The 21,173-nt window shown below is 36.8% G+C and overlaps 1 protein-coding gene across 1 annotated transcript in view; it reads left to right on the plus strand.

The window, feature by feature from the left end:
• The window catches only part of LOC127424468 (sulfhydryl oxidase 1-like), a 38,039-nt gene that overhangs the window by 6,740 nt on the left and 10,126 nt on the right, over positions 1-21,173 (plus strand). The window contains exons 4-9 of the mRNA XM_051669730.1: positions 1,206-1,308; positions 1,992-2,082; positions 2,405-2,550; positions 6,585-6,719; positions 7,893-8,022; positions 20,833-20,955. Coding sequence (XP_051525690.1) covers positions 1,206-1,308; positions 1,992-2,082; positions 2,405-2,550; positions 6,585-6,719; positions 7,893-8,022; positions 20,833-20,955 — 728 coding nt within the window. The remainder of the gene's footprint in view (positions 1-1,205; positions 1,309-1,991; positions 2,083-2,404; positions 2,551-6,584; positions 6,720-7,892; positions 8,023-20,832; positions 20,956-21,173) is intronic.

Here is a 21,173-nt window from a genome sequence, read left to right on the forward strand (position 1 = left end):
GTCAAGCACGCAAGCTGGCTCATGGGACAACAGTTTTATCGAACCAGCATGAAATGACGTGGTTGCTTCAAAAAAGTTGCTTTTAATGTTGCATTTGCTTTTAAAACACTATCGGTTTGGTTTAGGCATTGATTTAGTGTAAGGATGTCTGTCTGATTTGTTAACCTCTGTGCTTCAAGAACACTATTGGTTTGGTTTAGGCTAAAGCAGCAGCAGCAGCATCACCACCAGCAGCAGCCATATCACCTTGTTTCTCAAGACTGGTTGCCTACTGAAGTTAAGCAGGGCTGAACCTGGTCAGTATCTGGATGGGAGACCTTTTGGGAAAACTAAGGTTGTCCAGCAGGGGGTGCTCACCCTCTGGATTGTGTAAGTCCTAATGCCCCAGTATAGTGATGGGGATGCTATACTGTAAAAAGGCATCCTTCGGATGAGATGTTAAACTGAGGTCCTGACTTTCTGTGGTCATTAAAAACTCCCAAGACACTTCTCAAAAAGAGTAGGGGGTGTAACCCTGGTGTCCTGGCCAAATCCCCCCCATTGGCCCATATCAATCATGGCTTCCTAATAATCCCCATCCATTAATTGGCTCTATCACCAATGTGTGGTGAGTGTACTGGTGCACTATGGCTGCTGATGCATCATCCAGGTGGATGCTGCACACTGGTGGTGGTTGAGGAGAGTCCCCTGTTCTCTGTGTAAAGTGCTTTGAGTGTAGTGTCAGAACAGTGCTATATATATGTAATGGATGTTCATTCATTCATAAAGTTTTAGGTAAGGGAAGTACGTTTTACTCATTAAAACTACCATCAAAACCTTGTCTGATTACAACATCATTTCACTTGCTTTTGGTGCCCCCCCGCTGGACATTTCACTGGGAAACTGCAGTCGAATGTGTATTACAGCATGTACTATAATTTTGGTGTGCAAAAATGTGGCCAATGGCCATGATCACGTAATTGTCATGAGATCAGACTGTCGTATTTAGAATTGGCGCGTAAAGGCACGTTGTGCCAGGTTTGACTTCAGTGACACCAGAAGGCATTGTTGATCACAGCCTAACAGCGTGCCAAGTCTGAATATTGTGAGTTCATTTTGGGTGAACTTTTTCTTTATTCTGCAATCCTCAGTGTCTTATTTCAAGATCTCTGATGTCTGTGACCACTCTAACTTTATGTATAAGCATGTGTTGAATGTCCATGCAGGATTCCCAAGGGATGTGAGAGGCCTTCGGCACCACATTATCGAGAAATTGGAGACACACAACGAGGATTGGCCGCCCGCTTGCCCGCCTTTAGAGACAGCTAGGTTAGAACTACATACAGCTTTCTACTCTCTTAATGTATATCTTCATTTTTATTCACACTGAGAGTGTTAAAGCATGTACTCTTTTATTCTCTCTTTGCTGATTTAACACTGAGCTCTATAATGTAAATAGCTTTGTTTGCATATTACTGTCAGAGAGCATTTGGGTTTTATGTGCTTTTAATCATTTTTGCTATGCAAAATGTTTGCTCAAATAGGGAAGGAAAATGTCACACCATAATGTTGATTTGCGCAATATCCCCCATTTTTGTGTCATCTGTCAAATCATTATAATAACTGTAAAAAAAGAAAAAAAAAGGCTTTTTGCTCTTTGAGAGACCATACATGGTTCAAAGTAAGTTGATACTGGAGAGTGTTTTTTTTTAAAAAGCTCAGTTTTCAATGGAATCAATGGAGGAAAATGTTCTAGTGTGGATGAAATGTGTAAATGGTGTGAAATTAATGCATTTTGAAACAAAAACTTATTAGTGTGGACGTAGCCTAAAATAGAATTAGAATTCTGGGATTTTGTTACTCCCTGAAAAAAAAAATTGGTTTCATAAACTCCACATACATCAGAGCTGAGGTGTGTATTTGCTCATGTTATATAAGAGCTGTTGATTCACTGGTGTAGGTCATGTCCTGAATCAAAACCTGTTTTAATATAATCAATTTTGTTTCTACAGCAAGGCAGAGATAGACAGTTTCTTTCAGACCAACAATGTGAAGCACCTCGCTCTTGTGTTTGAAAGTAAAAACTCCTATGTGGGGAGAGAGGTGAGGTCATCAGTTCGCACAAGGATAATTTCACTTTGACGTGGCCATACTGTAGCTTATGTCTTAATGACTTAAAATGCAATCAATATTTAACAAGGTGTACTATCCATAATCTAATTTCAATCTAATCAACACTCTTGTCTTTGGAAAATCTGCAGTCCTTTTGTAAGGTGTTGTTCATTTGTTTGTACATTTTATTATGTAACAAAATTAGATTTCCAGTATCTAATTTCGATTTAATTAAGACTCCTGTTTACAGAAATTCCGAGAGCCTGTTTGTATGGCTTAAATATGTGTTTGTGTTGTCTTGGCAACTTTTTAGGTGACACTGGATATGTTGCAGTATGAAAACATAACTGTGCGCAGGGTTTTGAACACAGAGGAGAGTTTGGTGTCCTGGTTTGGTGTGACCGATTTTCCTTCCTGTTACCTGTATGATTCGTCTGGAAGCATCTCTAGACTCAAAGTGTAAGTCAAGTGCTCAAGACCTCATTCAATCTTTCCTTAATACAAGCCTATAGCAAACGCCACTACGATGTCATGGGAAATTTCAGGATTACATTTGACACTGACTCATGAATTAAGCCTGATTTGTAGATAAATGCCTGAAGAATGTGGTTATCTGCTTGTGCAATGGGATTTTTGTCCAACAAGGGGCCATTTATTGTGAACATTTTCCCTGTATAGTGGTTTAAAGTTCATTTGTATAAATATTTTGATGCTAAAATGCTCCTGTCCCAGTTAGATGTGCAGGGACAACTGTATGTAAGCTGTTCGTAGGTTGATGTCCCTTAAGATTGTAAACACTAAGGCACTGTGGTGCTTTCATGCTCTGTATGTTTGGAGCAGTCCTAAATGTCAACTTGTTGCTCAACCGGTGGCATAAGTTTGGGGCAAGACTACCTGTTTGGCCAAAGACCTTTTTGAAAACAAATGTCACAAATAAATAAATATCATTATTATTATTGTTCATACTTAGGGTAAGGGATTTAGAAAAAAACCCTAACCCAAGGTATTAAACTTCTGCATGTAGCTCCTCTCACACAGTTTTTGCTACGGACATGAATGATACCTCAAATCAGGTGGCTTGTTGAGAAAAGTTGTCATTACATTTCTAAGTAACCAAACCTAAGATTTTTTACCTTGCGGATGATAAAACTGGCGAAAAAGTATTTTTGTTATTCCATTAGGTGCCGCTAGCATTTTATTTTTTATTATTATAGCTTAATTAATGGAATAGTTCACCCCAAAAATGAAAATTATCTCATTTACTCACCCTCATGCTATCCCAGATGTGTATGACACAAAACAAAGGTTATTAGAAGAACATCTCAGCTCTGTAGGTCCATACAATGCAAGTCAACAGAGTCTAAAACTTTGAACCTCAAAAAGCATTGGTAAAATCCTTATTTTCAGAAGCGAAATGATAGGTGTTGGTGAGAAACAGATAAATATTTAAGTCCTTTTTTACTATAAATCTCTACTTTCAAACAGCCCTCCTAAGTGCTCTTTTTCTCCTGAGTTCTCCTTTTTTGTTTTTGACAATTCCCATTCTTCATGCATATCGCCACCTACTGGGCAGAGAGGAAAATGTATAGGGAAAAAGGACTTAAATGTTGATCTGTTTCTCATCCACATCTTTCATATCGCTTCTAAAGACATGAATGTAATCACTGGAGTCTGTGGGATTGCAAATTTAAATGTCACTATAAGATCAGGAGGTCTACTGTCTTTCATATTACATCACATGAAAAACTAAAACGATGTGCATTGTATTGGGTTTTCAAGATGTTTGGTATCATGATTCTGTGAGATCATCTACACATTGCTGCATCCTCTTTGTCCACTTGAACAAGCGTGCATGTGAATAAAAACTTGTTTCTCATGCTAACTCGGAATATAACCTTTAGTCTGTAATGGCTCTAGTGCCCCAGGCCTGTTCTGTGAATCGGTGGACATTGTTCTTGATTCAATCAATGTCTGAGTCAAATGTAAATGTATTGCCATAGGTGTGGATCCTTCCTTATGATAATGTCATCTGAGTGAAATAGTTGTGCTAATTGGATTAGGGCTAGAAGAATTCAGAGTCTTCATCCATTGGATGTTTTGGTTTCACCTGAAATGCTTTGTAACCACTTGGAAGTACTGCCCCCTGAATGCCTATAAAATACAATGTATGCCTCCCTAAGTTAGACTTGATGACTGCAGCGCGAGACCGCACCAACGGATTCTCCAAATTCTACAATAAAGAATCCTGCTGAAGCTTTACCCAAGTCTCCTGGTCTTCTGTGAGAGTTTCCAACAAGTCTTATGGATTACTTTATGCTGCCTTTATATAATTTTTGGCGCTTTAAAGTTTTGGACCCTGTTGACTTCCATTGGATGGACCTACAGAGCTTAGAAATAATTCTAAAAGTCCTCCATATGTGTTCAACAGAAGAAAGAAAGTCATCCACATCTGGGATGGTATGAGGATGAATAATGTTGAGAGAAGTTTCATTTTTGGGCAAACTATTCCTTTGAGCATTTAGCTTTTTGCTTGAATCCATCTCTTCAGTTTCATGATCATTAGCCATTTCTGCAGAACCCCAAAACATCTGGTCGTGTTAATGAAACAACAGAATATTAATGTATGCAATTATTCAAAATCACAGCACTTTTATAATCCTTTCTAACCAGGGGCATAAATAAGAGGTTTTCCTGCTTTGTTATGCTTATTTGAGAAAAATAACTTGGCATAGGTGTGGGGCCCTTTAGATGACAAACGCAAAAGAGAAATGATTTATGGTGGGTTTATGTTGTTTCAGTTCCTCCTTGATGGTGCAGAGGGTGTGTGTGTTGAGGGGGGGGGTTTTAATCTTCTAAATCGAAACAGTAGTGCTCCTTTTCTGTGTTTCACCTGCCAATCAGTCCCTGCTCTGCAAAGCAACAGATGGCGTGCCGTCAGGTCTCAATGCGTGATTGATCTCGGGTAGCATGAACAAACACATAAACACACACACTATCACCACAATCTCTCTGGGTGAACAAGTCTCCGAGGTCTCAGAAGCATGCCGCCAGACCCAGGGGATCCCAAGCGTCACCCCCTTTTCATTTTCCACCAGCTCCCCAGTTAGGGGTGATTGAAACCTGTGTAGATGAGGGACTGTACGTCCTCTTGCGATGGAGACTCAGGAATGCACTGTGCCATTTATTGTTTGATTGCCAGGGTTAGTGGAGAGGGTAATGATCAGATGGAATCTCATCAGCACGCCACACCCAACATCTGTTAATGTGAAAATGGAAGCAACATTGAAAATAGTGGAGAAGGGACCAAAAGAAAGAATTATAAGGGAGACCAGGGAGTGAGCAAGCTTATCAGACCACACATGATAAAACTGCATTTCTAGACAAATTTAATGTTCTTGGAGTAAAGTATTTTTTGTAAAGCTACTTCATTCCTGAAATTATAAAAAAAAATATTTTAAATTAGAGTGTCAAGAATCTAAGGTGTTAATGCAACTGAAGTGACGGTTTCCTCCTAATTATTGTTTCAAAAACACATTCAACTTAATAATTGTTGTAGTTACAATTAAAATTAGCCAATATTGGTTTTTCAATGGCCAATAGCCCAATGCTGAGATCTGTATAGTAGGGTGGCTGATGGCTGATATGATGCCAATATATTTAAGACAACGTAATAAAGATATACACAAAATTCCTGATATGAAATGAAAACATATTTACATTAGTATTACTGGTGTTGTTTTACTGTAAATAGATGTAAAGTCGCCATTAGGGTGATTAGTGTTCCATAAGTGATCGAATTGGATACTGTTCAGTCCATGTCATTTTTCCCTGTGCATGTGAATGTGCGTAGCGGAAGTGCAGCTTTATGTTCACTTCTTTGGGGAATCAAGTTTAATGCCTGACCACAGTTATTATTTTCTTTAGAGACAAGTACATTAAGTAGAAACAGTGATATAAATTTTAATTTGAAACAACTTGCTACTAGTTGCTAAATCTTATTCGTGTGACATACATTTTTAAGTAAATGAAGTTGAATGAACTAATACATTTGTGTATATCTAATAGTTTTTTTAGTTTTGCTGACATAAAATGACCATAAGTTGAATTTACTTAAAAAGTGTGATGCAAAAATGCTACATGTAAATTGTAAGTAAATCCAACACATTTTCTCCCCCCCCCCCCAGTGAATTAAGTGGCCTGGCCAACGTATTGGTCTGTTACAAGTTACAAATCAAATGTATTTTTAAAATGTTTTCCCTAACTTACTATATTTCCCTTATCCAAACTGTAACCTTAACCCTACCTCTTACCTTAACTCTGATTCCAAATTTAACTGATTCAACAAGCAGCAGCTCTATAAACATGGACTCTGAGCTTTTCAAAGGTCTGGTAGCCATGACAGCTAATCCAAATTATTTTGTGACATGTTGTCACATAGTTGATGTCATGTTTAGTTTGTTCAACCCTCATTTCGCTTTCTCATCCCCTCTCAGACTCAAAGAAGCACGTACCTTCTACTCGTACGCTCTCCAGAGGCTGCCAGGGGTAGTGCGGACGAGCAAGCCCCTGATTCCCATCACTGATCTCATCAAGAACTTTACTCAAGAGGAGTGGAGGCCGTTTAACAAGTTAGTGCTCACAAACTGGTGTTATTAACCTTTGAGCCTTTAATCCTCAAAACTGTTAATTTTCACACCTGATACTTTACTCATAAACATATAGAGTACAGTGGGGTTCAAAAGTCTGAGTCCACATTGAAAATCTGGAAAATCAATGCATTTTAAACCTGGAGATAGACAAAGTTTTGGGATTTTGAATTTTTTTTTTACATGACATTAATGTAATTATGATGTTATAAGACATATGTAAGATTCTGTACTATTTCTAGGTCACTAATCTTAAATAAGCAAATGTGTGACTTTTACCATGTTAACTCCTTTATACAAAAGGTCAGATTTCTTTACTTCCATTGAAGCACACTAGAGGCTCTTTGGAACATTCTCAAATCATCTGGGTTAACATGGATCATCTGGTTTTGCACAAATTGTGAAGTCCATGTCAGCTTGAGTGCATGCTGTCATTAACGCAAAAGGGGGACAAATATTCAGAAATTTGTGTAATTGTTTATTATGCTTTTTACTCAAATTGTTATTCTGATAATTTAATAACTTCATTAAATTTTAAAAAGAAAAAAGTATTTTCACAAGTGGTCTTTTGAACATCTCTGTACATTACAACATAATAGTCAAAGTTTTATGTATCTATAAAATGTAACAATGTTTGCTATAACAATGACATATTAACTCTAAAAAGGGCAAGCATATAAAGGTACCTCTGAAAATTGATTAATTGTTATTTACCAACATATTAGGTCCCATATAATACATTTCCATGTTTTTCTTCTATAATAATGCTTTTATTTACAATGTTATAGCTTGTAGAAATCATGAAAATAACAGAGAAAAGATAGGAACGTTTGCCTCAATGTCAGCTGCCTTCTCAATAAATGCTGCCTTTTTACGTTTAGATAAAGATTGTGAGTTGATGCCAGACTTTATATACAAAGTTGCATGCCCTCTATATTTGCAAGGACCCACTTTTCGATATTAAAAAAAAAAAAAACTGACCAACTCACTCATTGCTCCTGTCCTCAGCCTTTTAAATGTTTACCTTTTAACGTAAATATAAACTGTTTATTGAATCATATGGACCCTTTCATGGTTTCCTCTCATGATTTTCACATGATTTTAATGGTGCAATATATGGCAGTGATATTCCAAGTGTTCTGTTTGTGTTACTAGAACACGTGTGTATATGTCTGATCTGGAGTCAGCAATACACTACTCTCTACGTGTGGAACTGGCTGCTCACACCAGCATTAGTGGAGATGATCTAACTGCACTCAAAAAGTACATATCTGTACTGGCTAAGGTGAGACACACACACACACACACACACACACAAACACACACACACATTCAATACCCACCCATATTCTTTTATTTCATGGCAGCTCCATCAGTTATGCTGTTTTTCTCATGTGTAGTTCAGATGGCAAACCACTAGAGGGGAATATAATGAACTCTTTATGTCAATCCAAGACAACCCTTAGCACAGAGAATGTCTGAGATTTCTGAGATTAAACAGGTTTTAAAAAGTACTACATATAGCCATGTGGGTTATTTCAGGGTGAAAATGTGTCAGAATTGATGACAAAAATGATACATCTATTTTGAAAGGTTATTGCTGAAACCTTTTCACAGTATATTTTTCTTGATGTGAATCTCCAACAAGAATAGTTCCTTAATCCCAAAACGCATAACTTTTCCGCTCAAGAATGGATTTGTACATTTGCATTTAATGAATTTGGCAGATGCTTTTAACCAAAGGGACTCATTCGACAATGCATTCAAGGTGAACATTTTGTCCGGGCATGTAATCTCTGGGAATCAAACCATGAAATCATGATCTTGCCATTGTTAGACCTTTGCTACAGTGCTTGAGCTACAGGAACTTGGATTCTACCTGTATTTTTAATACATGCAGGATACAATTGGATATTTATTCTTAACATGATAATGAATATTGTCTGTATATAATGACATATGTATGGTAACAGATGGAAAATCTATTTTGACCCACATATGTAAACCAAGGGTATAAATACACACCCCCTTTGCATTCTAAAAAGTATAAGAAGCAAATTATATGTGAAAACAACATGCTTATGGTCAAAGACAGCTTAATTGAGGAATTCCTGGAATCTCAGATGAAAAAATTACTTCATCTGGGAAAAAATAAATAAATAGACCTATATATGCATTTTAGTGAATGGTCTTGCATTTTAGTTAAAAATTAAATCCTGGATATTTAAATGCCTTTTAAAGGACTGAAGAAGAATTTCAAATAGTTCGTTCAACTCAAATTAGTGTTTTTACCACATTTTGAAAATCAAAGTGAATTTGACTGGCAATATCTTAAAAGCAGAGTTACTTAAAGTAAAACTTTCAGTGCTCTAAACTGTTAAGATTGGCTGTTTATGTTCATTGGTTTACTATTCCATTGCATCCTAATTCATTGGTTAATTTTTAATGTATATTTTGAATGGGTAGGTCTCACAAAGAAATGTGCAGGTTATATTTCACCCCAAAATCAATTATATTTTGTTTAAATAAAAAGAAACCTGTTTTAGTACCATTCATATTTTTGCCATTATGACATTATTTTCCAAATGTACAATTCCCAATTTTTTTTTTCTTTCTTTTTTTTTTTCTTTAGATTTTTAAGTGACATTTGACCTGGATATTTCTTTAGTTGTTTGTTCTCTCATTTCTTTTTTTTTTTCTTTTTTTCTCGAGGGTCACTCGAAATGTCTTTCACAAATACTCTATCTTTTTTCTCATTCTGTATTATCTACTGTATCAGTAGAGAATGCGTGCCATGGATCTCTTTGATGAGGTCTTAGACAATGACCTTTCACTGGGCTTTGCGTCCGTCCACCATAGCACTGCCAATCTCTCTGATTATTTAGGACTCTCAGGGGAAGGTTTACGCAGATGCCTGGAGGAGCAGAGGGGGCCCTGGGCAGGCCTCCCATTAACTGTGGTTAGCTTTGTCAATATTCCCAGCTCCCTCTAGTATTCCAGTGTTAGCATGGCCTCTTCAGAGTGTCCTTGCTGTTTTTGGCCTGCTCTTTTGAGCTGCCTTGTTAAACAGACACGCTGGCTGCATTAATTGACACTCTGTGAAGAGGAACTGTTTACTAAAGCAAAGCGTGGCGAGATTAATGGTGGCAAGGAGGAACAAGCTTGCATGCACACACATTTACACACACATTTAGGCTGGGTCTGAAACTGAAGGCAGCTGCCTCGGTGCCCAGTCAGTCATTTACTTAAATAAAAGTGAATTGTGACTGACGCTGTCATTCTGCCTTACATCTCCTTCTGTGTTCCAGTTTTGGAACAACATTGAGGTTGAGTAAATGATGACTGGATTTTCATTTTTGGGTATTACTTGAACGGGCAGTGTTTTTGTATGAAGGTACCTAGTAAGGAAACTGTTTTCAGACCAGCTTCCAAGACACCATATGATCACATCTAATGATCTAAAATAAAGTAAAATAATAACTTTTTAATTATTACAGTGCTTTTTTCTTGGTTGGAATGGAATACATCTATGATGCCTTCAAAAATCGAAAACCTACAATTTTAGTAAATAGGATGCTACGAATTAATTGCATTCAGACATGTCTTGATACCTTCCTACCTCCATTTACTACCAAGGAAAGATCTTTACTGTGGCTCGAGTGCTAGAAACAGTTAGGTTGATTACAGGTTTGGTACTTCAGATTAAGATGCTTAGAACTCAGACGGACTGATGTAATGGGATAATCCTACGAATGTCAAAACCTGTCCTCTCATCCTCCTTTCTCCTGCCCCAGGTGACATTTACACCCTGAGCTTTTACTGTGCTCACTGTGTGGGAAAAAAATGCAAAAAACATTTTTTTTTTTGTTGCCGACAGACTTTCCAAATAAGTTAAACTGAGGACACATACACACTAATATGTTTTTGGCTGAAACCACATTTTCCGCTTACTAACATAATGTTTTTCCAAAGTACAAGGTACTACAGAGCGTTTTCGAAAGTCTCCATTTTTGGTGGAGGAAAACGCCATTTCAGAATGGATGAGAAGTGTAAACGTAGCAAAATCAATGCGTTTTCATCAGAAAACGTATTAGTGTGTTGTGCCATTAGAGCCCCCTTCAGTTGAGAGTTCAAAAGAAGTTGCCTCTAAAAATAAAAATAATTAATTATTTAATTCATTCATTTAATCATATTCACTAATATTTTGAAAAAATGTATCCCACATCTCATTCAAACAGTTTGCTTTTCTCTATAGCAGATTTCAAAATGAGTAATTATCCATCTTTCTAATAATCCATTGTAATGTTTTAGTAAGTTTTTAGTGAGTTCTTCTATTTATTTATTTTTTTGACAAAATAGTATAGAATTATAATATCTGTCATTTATCAGTAATCAGCCATGAAAATTATGTTTAAAGGCCAATATTTCAATATTACTGCACTCCATGTCTGTTATACTCTATTTATGTCCTTCATGTTGCCTCTCATCATTGAGAGATTTGTATGAAAAGAGGTCTTACGCAAGGATTAAAAATTATTATTTTCTTGTCCTTTATCCAAGAAGATGAGATGAGAGAAAATCTTATTAAATGAATAAATTCATTTTTAAACTGTGCTGTTTGCAACCATGTCAGCTATGAAATTAAATGATAACAATTACTAAATAGTTGCAGCAATTTTAAAAACGACTTCAAATTATGTTCATTTTTTTATGCCAGTGTTTGTTGCCTTTTTCAATAAGAGGAGGTTTAGAAGAAACTGAAGTGCGTGCGTTTTCCTCGGTCGCGCTGTTGCTTAACGCATCGTGGCTTGAAGCACAATCCGGATTTGTATGAATCAGAACATGTACAGTATTTCAGGATTAAAAGAGTGGATCTTGGAGGCATGAGAGCTTTACAAAGGGGTTTTAGGATTACCCATCTTTATCCTGCTTTCTTGAAAGAGGTGTCCCGTCGTGCAGGAGGGAGAGAATAAAACAAGGAATTAGGAGGTAATTTGAGTTCCAGACCTAGTCGTGACTCCGTCCTTTATCATAGAAAAAGGTGGCCTAAATTCTTTACTGGTGGATCGTGCCACAAAAATAGGTCGCAGCCAGGTCTGTTCTAATAGGGTTGCAAAGAGCAGGGAAAACTATTTGAAATGTAAATAGTAAATTGCAAATAACTGTATAATTGTATGTAGTTAGGATAGCAAAACAAATAGTCTCATCAACTTTTAAAAGAAGGAGAAACCGCTTCCCAAATTATTTGTTGACGTGGAAAGTTTGCGTTACATGCATTCATCCACGAAAACCATGAAAAAAACTACACTAGATTAATGAAAAATCCACCCAGACAACATTAGACCTAAAAATGGGTTCGCTTGCAACAAGGATAAACATGGTTGTGACATGCATTATGAAACCATCAAAATTCAAGGGACGTTTAGAAACCCAAATTGTAAATTTTCTATTCAGCCTGTATGTCTTAAATTTGCTGTTGTTGCAGTTTGTTGTAATACTAATACTTTGAATGTTTGATTTTAACAGTTTTCATACTGTGTTGGGTCACCACTTGATGTCCAGTTTAAACTATGGGTCCTAAAACAAAACCACTTAAGAACCACTAACTGAAATGAACAACTATTCATGGCAGAGAGGCATAACGGAATGTAAGGACACCACCGAGTCCCCTGTTCCCTGCATTTCCTTCTTTCCATTTTTTCCATAACAAACTTTGGATGCCCCTGCTAAACCAAGTAGTTTTAGAAATTTGCAGGAGGCTGATGGACAACTAGTACCTGCCAGCGTTATCAGCCCATGTTATCAGATAACAGATGGGGGGGGACTTCTTCAAGGCTAGGCTAACAGATGCTTCCCTTTTGAATCTCTGCCTCCACAGAGAGAGAGAGAGAGACTGCAGTTTCTCGAATGCTGATACTAATCGGATTGGAGATGACATATTGCTAGGGTGAAGTGGATTGTCATGGTCCAGAGGGGAGGAAGAACGGAGAGCGGGGGGGCTGAAGCAGTAAGGATAGTGATTGTAGAGGGCTGTTTGTTGTGGTTAGTGATCTATATGACTGCTTAGGTGGACTGAATATGCAGAGGCTATATATACTCTTATAATGTATGTCATGATTGACAATGATGTACAGTACTGTTGGTGGAACTCTTGCAACGTAGTTAGAATATCTTGGCACTTAGAAGAAAATACTGTCTTCTCCTGACAAATGTTAACATATTCTTTCTTTGAGTCTTAAGGGAACAATATTTCAATACACAGGGTGCATAGGAAAAAATCTCATAGAGATGGAAAAACCACTTACAAAAAAGTGCCAGGGTATTAATATGTTTATTTAGACACTACCATAATGGTAATACCATCTTATTCAAGTCAAGTTATTTATTGTCATGTGCACAGGGTTACAGGTTACACTGTACAGTTAAATACTGACTTTGTGTGTCCACCTAACGTTTAGTAAGCTACATATAAATAGGGATGGGAATCGTAAAGAATTTAATGATTCTGGTTCCAGTTCCTCCTAACAATTTTGGTTTCTTAAAGGAATTTTACGGATTCAGTATTAAAGTTAAGCTCAATCATCAGCATTTGTGGCATCATTTTGATGGCCACTAAAATGCATTTTGACTCATCCCTCCTCTTTAAAAAAGCAAAAATTGAGGTTACAGGGAGGCACTTACAATGGAAGTAAATTAGGCCAATTTTTAGAGGGTTTAAAGGCAGACATGTGAAGCTAATAATTTTATGAAAGCACCTACATTAATTCTTCTGTTATAACTCATGTATTATTTGAGCTGTAAAGTTTTTAATTCATCATTTTTGCAGGGTTGGGGTACAACAGGGCTAAATGCACCCCTTAAGGAAATGTAGTTTTTTTTCTGATCACAAAATGTATCAAGGTCAAAATTTTGTTGCTATTTGGTTTTTTGGGAAAAAATAAAATCAATGGGGCCTTTTACCCTGCGGAGCCTTTAGCCCCATTGTACCCTACAGGTTTTATGTCATTACATTGTCATGGCAATGAAGTTGAAAAATTGACTATAACTTTACACAGAAAAGTTTAGTAAGTGATTTTATCACACTAAAATATTATTATTTTTTTAAGAAAAGGAGGGACAGGTTATTTATGTATTTATTTATTTTTTATTATTTTTTTTAGTAACATTATGCCACAAATGCTGCCTATTGAGCTTCTATTAACTTCTATTGAACCCAGAATATTCCTTTTAAGGTTCCATTAACTGTTCTTGTAGTTCTTTTGAGGAAAAAATATTTTGAAATAAGAAATGCAATTTTTTTTACATTATTATTACCAAATTAATAGATATTTAATAGTTTATAATAGATTCTTACTGTTGATGTTTACTCAGAATTTTTAATTAAGATATTTTATAAATTCATTTTTATAAAATACAAATAATTACAACAAAACCCATAATATTGTCTTTAACTGCACATTATCATATCAACAACCGTTCAAAAGCTATTCTGGTTTAAGTCTCATGGGCTTTAAGTATACATACAGTGACAATTCTAGTTCATTTCAAGATGGACATGTGGAAAATAATTATTTGTGGTTTAGTATGTTTTTGATTCACAAAAAAAAAAAGAAAAACAAAAAACATCTGATAAGAGTCTCATTCAGGAGAAAGCGCTTTTTGATTTGCACTGTTGATTTAAAAGAACCAATTCATAAAAATCAGTAGTTCAAGAATCAGGTACACTGGTTGCACTTTATATGTTTCTCGTAGATTAAAAAGAACCAGCTTTATTCAATTTTCCTAGAAGAGACTGTAAATTGGAAACATGTATTTCTGCTTTAAGTTGTTTTTGTGAATTTTAAGGAGTACACTAGTCCATATCTGTGAGCTTTGTTTTCATCTGCTTAATATGCTGAAGTCCACAAAGCTCTAATTTTGATTTCATGGGCTATAATCAGGTCAAGATTTGAGTCCATTAGGATTTTAATCTGTAAACTTTTGCTTTTCTTTGCAACTCTTAAAAAGAACTTGCAGCATAACAACTTTTCAATAGTAATTTCTCTGCCCCTCATTTACTAGATGCCAGCACCCTCAAGAGTTATTCTTTTAACAACTATTGTTGTTTTGATTGCAGCAATCATGAATAGAGTTTTCACCTAGTTTTGAACAATGCCTTTTGTCTGAGCTATCCCAGATTACCCTCTTCAACACTCAGGTCTGTTAATGAGCTTTTCACACTTGTTAGAGGCCAGACTAGTACAGAGATCTATTCAGTGACACACACACATACAGGGAAAGACTTTCTCCTTTTCCCACCTGTACAGCTCTGATTAGCTTTTTGCCTTGGCTGCATTCTCTACTGCCGAATCTCCCAGATTAAGGAAACAAATCAGAATGGAGTGGGGCGTTGGGGTTAAGTAAATCTCCGCTAGGCCTTTTTAAGTGAGCTGCGTTTTAATAGAGATCCTGTTAGAGCGTGATGAATAGAAGGCTGCACCACGCCGAACAGATGGCCACTGGAAAATTGAAAAGACGCAGGAGTACAAATCAAGGGAAGGTGCACCTCTGGGATCCTTCTGGGGCCTCCATCCAAACACACACACAGGCCCTGGCCTGCTCTTATGTGGCTGTGTTCATGGGGGAAAGAGTAAGTGTTAGTGTTGGCTTTATGGGCCCAGCTCAGATACAGAATTGTAAGGTCAGCACTGGCGTCCGTCCAGGGCTATTGAATCTGTCCATTGCCTCATGGCACACCGCTCGTGCTGGTCATTACTTCACTGAGTTCCCAAAGCATGCATACACACACACACGCACGCTCAAACACACACACTCACTCACCCTATAACACTATTAATTCTGCATTGGTGTAAAAACAAAAGTGCATAATTTGATAGTAAAAGTGTTGCTTTTTAATACCAAAAAAATTTAAGTAACACTTTAAATTAATTTCACATTTTAATGTATATTTTTTATAACATAAATACATTTAATTACATTTTATAATCGTCACTAATTTTTGAATGTACAGAACTAGTGATCAGTTAACTTATTACTTATTTGTTTCTTATTAAAGGTATTAGTGTTGGAATATATATATATATATATATATATATATATATATATATATATATATATATATAATATACAGTTGAAGTCAGAAGTTTACATACACTTAGGTTGAAGTCATTAAAACTCATTCTTGAACCACTCCACAGATTTTATATTAGCAATCTATAGTTTTGGCAAGTCGTTTAGGACATCTACTTTGTGCATGACATGAGTAATTTTTCCAGCAATTGTTTACAGACAGATTGTTTCACTTTTAATTAACTATATCACAATTCCAGTGGGTCAGAAGTTTACATTCACTAAGTTAACTGTGCCTTTAAAAAATTCCAGAAAATTATGTCAAACCTTTAGACCAGTGCTTCTAGGGCTGCAATTAACGATTATTTTGATAATCGATTAAGCCGACGATTATTAGAACGATTATTCGCTATTCGGCAGTTAGTGCAACGATTAATCATTAGTTCTTAACCGATTATTCAGCTTGTGCCCCGACTTAAAAGGTTGTATAAAATGTGTTTACTAACAAGAAAGGGGACAAAATCATCTTTTAAAAATACCTCTAAATGACATTAACTGAATTAAAGGGGAAAAAAATACTTTTTATTACATTTAATTACGTAAAGAAAATCAAAAGTAACAGTCAGTATCTGGTGTGGCTACCAGTTGCATGAAGTACTGCAGTGCATCTCCTCCTCATGGACTGCACCAGATTTGCCAGTTCTTGCTGTGAGATGTCACCCCACTCTTCCACCAAGGCACTTACAAGTTCCCGGACATTTCTGGGGAGAATGGCCCTAGCCCTCACCCTCCGATCCAACAGGTCCCAGACGTGCTCAATGGGATTGAGATCCAGGCTCTTCGCTGGCCATAGCAGAACACTGACATACCTGTCAGTGCACAGAACGTGCACAGAACGGGCAGTATGGCTGGTGGCATTGTCATGCTGGAGGATCAGGTCAGGATGAGCCTGCAGGAAGGGTACAACATGAGGGAGGAGGATGTCTTCCCTGTAACGCACAGCATTGAGATTGCCTGCAATGACAACAAGCTCAGTCCGATGATGCTGTGACACATTGCCCCAGACCATGCCGGACCCTCCACCTCCAAATCGATCCCGCTCCAGAGTACAGGTCTCGGTGTAACGCTCATTCCTTCGACGATAACCATGAGTCCGATCATCACCCCTGGTGAGACAAAACTGTGACTCATCAGTGAAGAGCACTTTTTGCCAGTCCTGTCTGGTCCAGCGAAGGTGGGTTTGTGCCCATAGGCGACGTTGTTGCCGGTGATGTCTGGTAAGGACCTGCCTTACAACAGACCTACATGCCCTCAGTCCAGCCACTCTCAGCCTATTGCGGACAGTCTGAGCACTGATGGAGGGATTGTGCGTTCCTGGTGTAACTCGGGCAGTTGTTGTTGCTATCCTGTACCTGTCCCATAAGTGTGATATTCGGATGTACCGATCCTGTGCAGGGGTTGTTACACGTGGTCTGCCACTGCGAGGACGATCAGCTGTCCTTCCTGTCTCCCTGTAGCGCTGTCTTAGGCGTCTCACAGTACGGACATTGCAATTTTTTGCCCTGGCTACATCTGCAGTCCTCATACCTCCATGCAGCATGCCTAAGGCACATTCACGCAGATGAGCAGGGACCGTGGCATCTTTCTTTTGGTGTTTTTCAGAGTCAGTAGAAAGGTCTCTTTAGTGTCCTAAGTTTTTATAACTGTGACCTTAATTGCCTACCATCTGTAAGCTGTTAGTGTCTTAACGACCGTTCCACAGGTGCATGTTCATTAATTATGGTTCATTGAACAAGCATGGAAAACATTGTTTAAACCTTTTACAATAAAGATCTGTAAAGTTATTTGGATTTTTACAAAATTATCTTTTAAAATACAATGTAGATATTTATACTGGAAAATAAGCCATAAACTAATTTAAACAAATCAAAAATGTATTTTGTTGCAGTGTATGGGGCGAAGACTACTCTCTCTCACCTTTCTGTTCACTTCAATCCACCTTTAACTCACAAAAAACAAACTCTCTCATATTAATAAAGCTGCGTATTGCCAATTTTCTTCACGATAAGAAACACACAGTGACACATATATTATGATTCAATAAGTCGCGAGTCATCACGTTATAATCTAGCTGCAGCAATAATACAGAGTGCAGTATGCTATGTCGAATATAATGGAAAACAGTCACTCCCAAAACCATTACAAAAGCAAAATAACTCCTTTTTCTTTCCAGCATCACAATTTGTTTTACAGTACATATTTTTCCAAAGCACCATTACAGAGAATAGAGAAAAAAAACATTAAAAATAAATAGAGAAATATAAAAAAACAAAAACGGAAAAACTGTGCATTACAAAAAACCCAGCAAGTGAGTCAAAGTTAACACTGACAAGGAAAAGCTCGAAGATGTTATATAGATGAAGAGAAAATCTTTGCAACCTCTGGCTGGCACATTATTTAAGCAAATTTACATGCACGCACAATTCCTAAACCTACAGTTAACCCAAAATTGAGTGGAGACATTGGGCCAGTATAGTTCAGCTCTCTCTGAAACCGTAAACGTTTTCTACAGGTAATGTACTCTGGTCAGAAGTGACTTTACACTCCAAACTCAGCTGAGTGTATCTGTAATGTCTCTCTCTGGTTGATAGCTCTCTGCCACCAGAGTGATAAATGGCCACTGCTACTGCTGTCCTATGTATTCTCTTTTACTACTTCCTGTTTGTTGACAGTAACAAAGGTACAGTGGAGGACCTTAGGTGAAGACTGTATGAAGAAGAGAAAGATCAAGATGTTCAATGACATTTTGCTGTGTTTTAAAAGTTGTTTGATTCCTTGTTTTACTAGTTCTGTTCCAGTAGTTCTGAGAGGACAATGATGATTATGATGAACATTATGATTATTATTACAGGGCTTAACAGTAAGTATGGCCTTGGGCCAGTGTGAGTTTTGGGCCAGTTGATGGAACTGTCACTTACCTTGTTGGCTGAGTGCTGTGTTGCAACTACATTTTACATTTGTAGATAATATATGTGTTTTATTGCCTTGCAAACTAAAATATTTGGTTTTCTGTGATGTATTAAATAGTATTGTTGTGCCTTTTGCTTAATTAAATATGTTGCGTAGGTAATGTTACCTAGCTGGCCAACACAGATGAGATTTTATCTAAATTGTGAGAATGATTTGTGATAGTCTTGGAAGCATCAGTTAGAATGGAATGAAAATGATTTATAAACAAATTAGTAATGTTTCGCACTGTGTGGCATCTAGTTTTCCAAATGAATATATATACATATGTGTATGTATGTATGTATCTGTGTGTCTGTACGTATGTGTATAATTAGTTTTTATGTTTTATTTTTTATTATTATCTATGTCTTGCTGCTGTTTTTGTATTGTTTTTGTATTGTTTTTGTATTGTTGTACACTGGAAGCACCTGTGTCACCAAGACAAATTCCTTGTATGTGTAAGCATACTTGGCAATAAAGCTCATTCTGATTCTGATATATATATATATATATATATATATATATATATATATACACACATATACATACACACACACACACACACACACACACTGGCAGACAAAAGTTTGGAATAATGTACAGATTTTGCTGTTTCAGAAGGAAATTGGTACTTTAATTCACCAAAGTGGCATTCAACTGATCACAAAGTATAGTCAGGACATTACTGATGTAAAAAAACAGCACCATCACTATTTGAAAAAAGTCATTTTTGATCAAATCTAGACAGGCCTCATTTCCAGCAGCCATCACTCCAACACCTTATCCTTGAGTAATCATGCTAAATTGCTAATTTGGTACTAGAAAATCACTTGCCATCATATCAAACACAGTTGAAAGCTATTTGGTTCATTAAATGAAGCTTAACATTGTCTTTGTGTTTGTTTTTGAGTTGCCACAGTATGCAATATACTGGATTGTCTTAAGTTCAATATTAGGTCAAAAATGGCAAAAAAGAAACAGCTTTCTCTAGAAACTCATCAGTCAATCATTGTTTTGAGGAATGAAGGCTATACAATGCTTTAAATTGCCAAAAAACTGAAGATTTCATAAAAAGGTGTACACTACAGTCTTCAAAGACAAAGGACAACTGGCTCTAACAAGGACAGAAAGAGACGTGGAAGGCCAGATGTACAACTAAACAAGAGGATAAGTACATCAGAGTCTCTAGTTTGAGAAATAGATGCCTCACATGTCCTCAGCTGGCAGCTTCATTGAATTCTACCCGCTCAACACCAGTTTCATGTACAACAGTAAAGAGAAGACTCAGGGGTGCAGGCCTTATGGGAAGAATTGCAAAGAAAAGCCACTTTTGAAACAGAAAAACAAAAAGAAAAGGTTAGAGTGGGCAAAGAAACACAGACATTGGACAACAGATAATTGGAAAAGTGTGTTTTGGATCTTAACCCCATTGAGCTTTTGTGGGATCAGCTAGACTGTCAGGTGCATGAGAAGTGCCCAACAAGACTATGGCAAGTGCTACAGGAAGTGTGGGCTGAAATGTTACCTGAGTATCTGGACAAACTGACAGCTGGAATGCCGAGGATCTGCAAAGCTGTCATTGCTGCACTTGGAGGATTTTTTGATGAGAACTCATTAAAGTGAATTTTTTTTTTCAATTTGTAATAGTGATTTTTCACGTTATTAATGTCCTGACTATACATTGTGATCAGTTGAATGCCACTTTGGTGAATAAAAGTACCAATTTCTTTCCATAAGAACTAAATCTGTACATTATTCCAAACTTTTGGCCACCAGTGTATATTAAATATAGTTGATATACAGTATGTTTATATATATATATTATTATTACATATGACAAATTAAAAACCTAATTTACAGTATTATTTGTAAAGATAATGTTTAATGAATATTAAATTTTTTTTTATTTACATTATAATATTGACCATCGAGAGGTTAATCAATTCTGGTCAGAGCCCAAAAATTAAAAAAATTATAAAAAAAAGTGTTTGAATATGTGCTTGTTTTGTTTTTGTAGCATTTCCCAGGTCGTCCATCTGTAAAGAGCACATTAAAGACTATGGACATCTGGTTACGAGAACAGGAGGGAACAGAGATCAAATACAGCGATTTTAGAAATATGCTGGACAACACCGTGCAGGTTAGTGAATACTGTATCTGGTCATACCTGAGCAGATGCATATCAGTATTCAGAGATTTTGTTTTCCTTTCTCTTCTCAAACAGATAGGAGATATTATATCACCCAGACATTTCATACAACCAAGAACTAGTCGTATTTATTTAAAAGGGTACCTACATATAAATATGTCGATACTTCTTTGACAAAAACATTTCTCCATTTAGACTTGGGTCAGGGG

Source organism: Myxocyprinus asiaticus, chromosome 33 (assembly GCF_019703515.2).
Source record: "Myxocyprinus asiaticus isolate MX2 ecotype Aquarium Trade chromosome 33, UBuf_Myxa_2, whole genome shotgun sequence".
In the NCBI taxonomy this organism is placed as follows: domain Eukaryota; kingdom Metazoa; phylum Chordata; class Actinopteri; order Cypriniformes; family Catostomidae; genus Myxocyprinus; species Myxocyprinus asiaticus.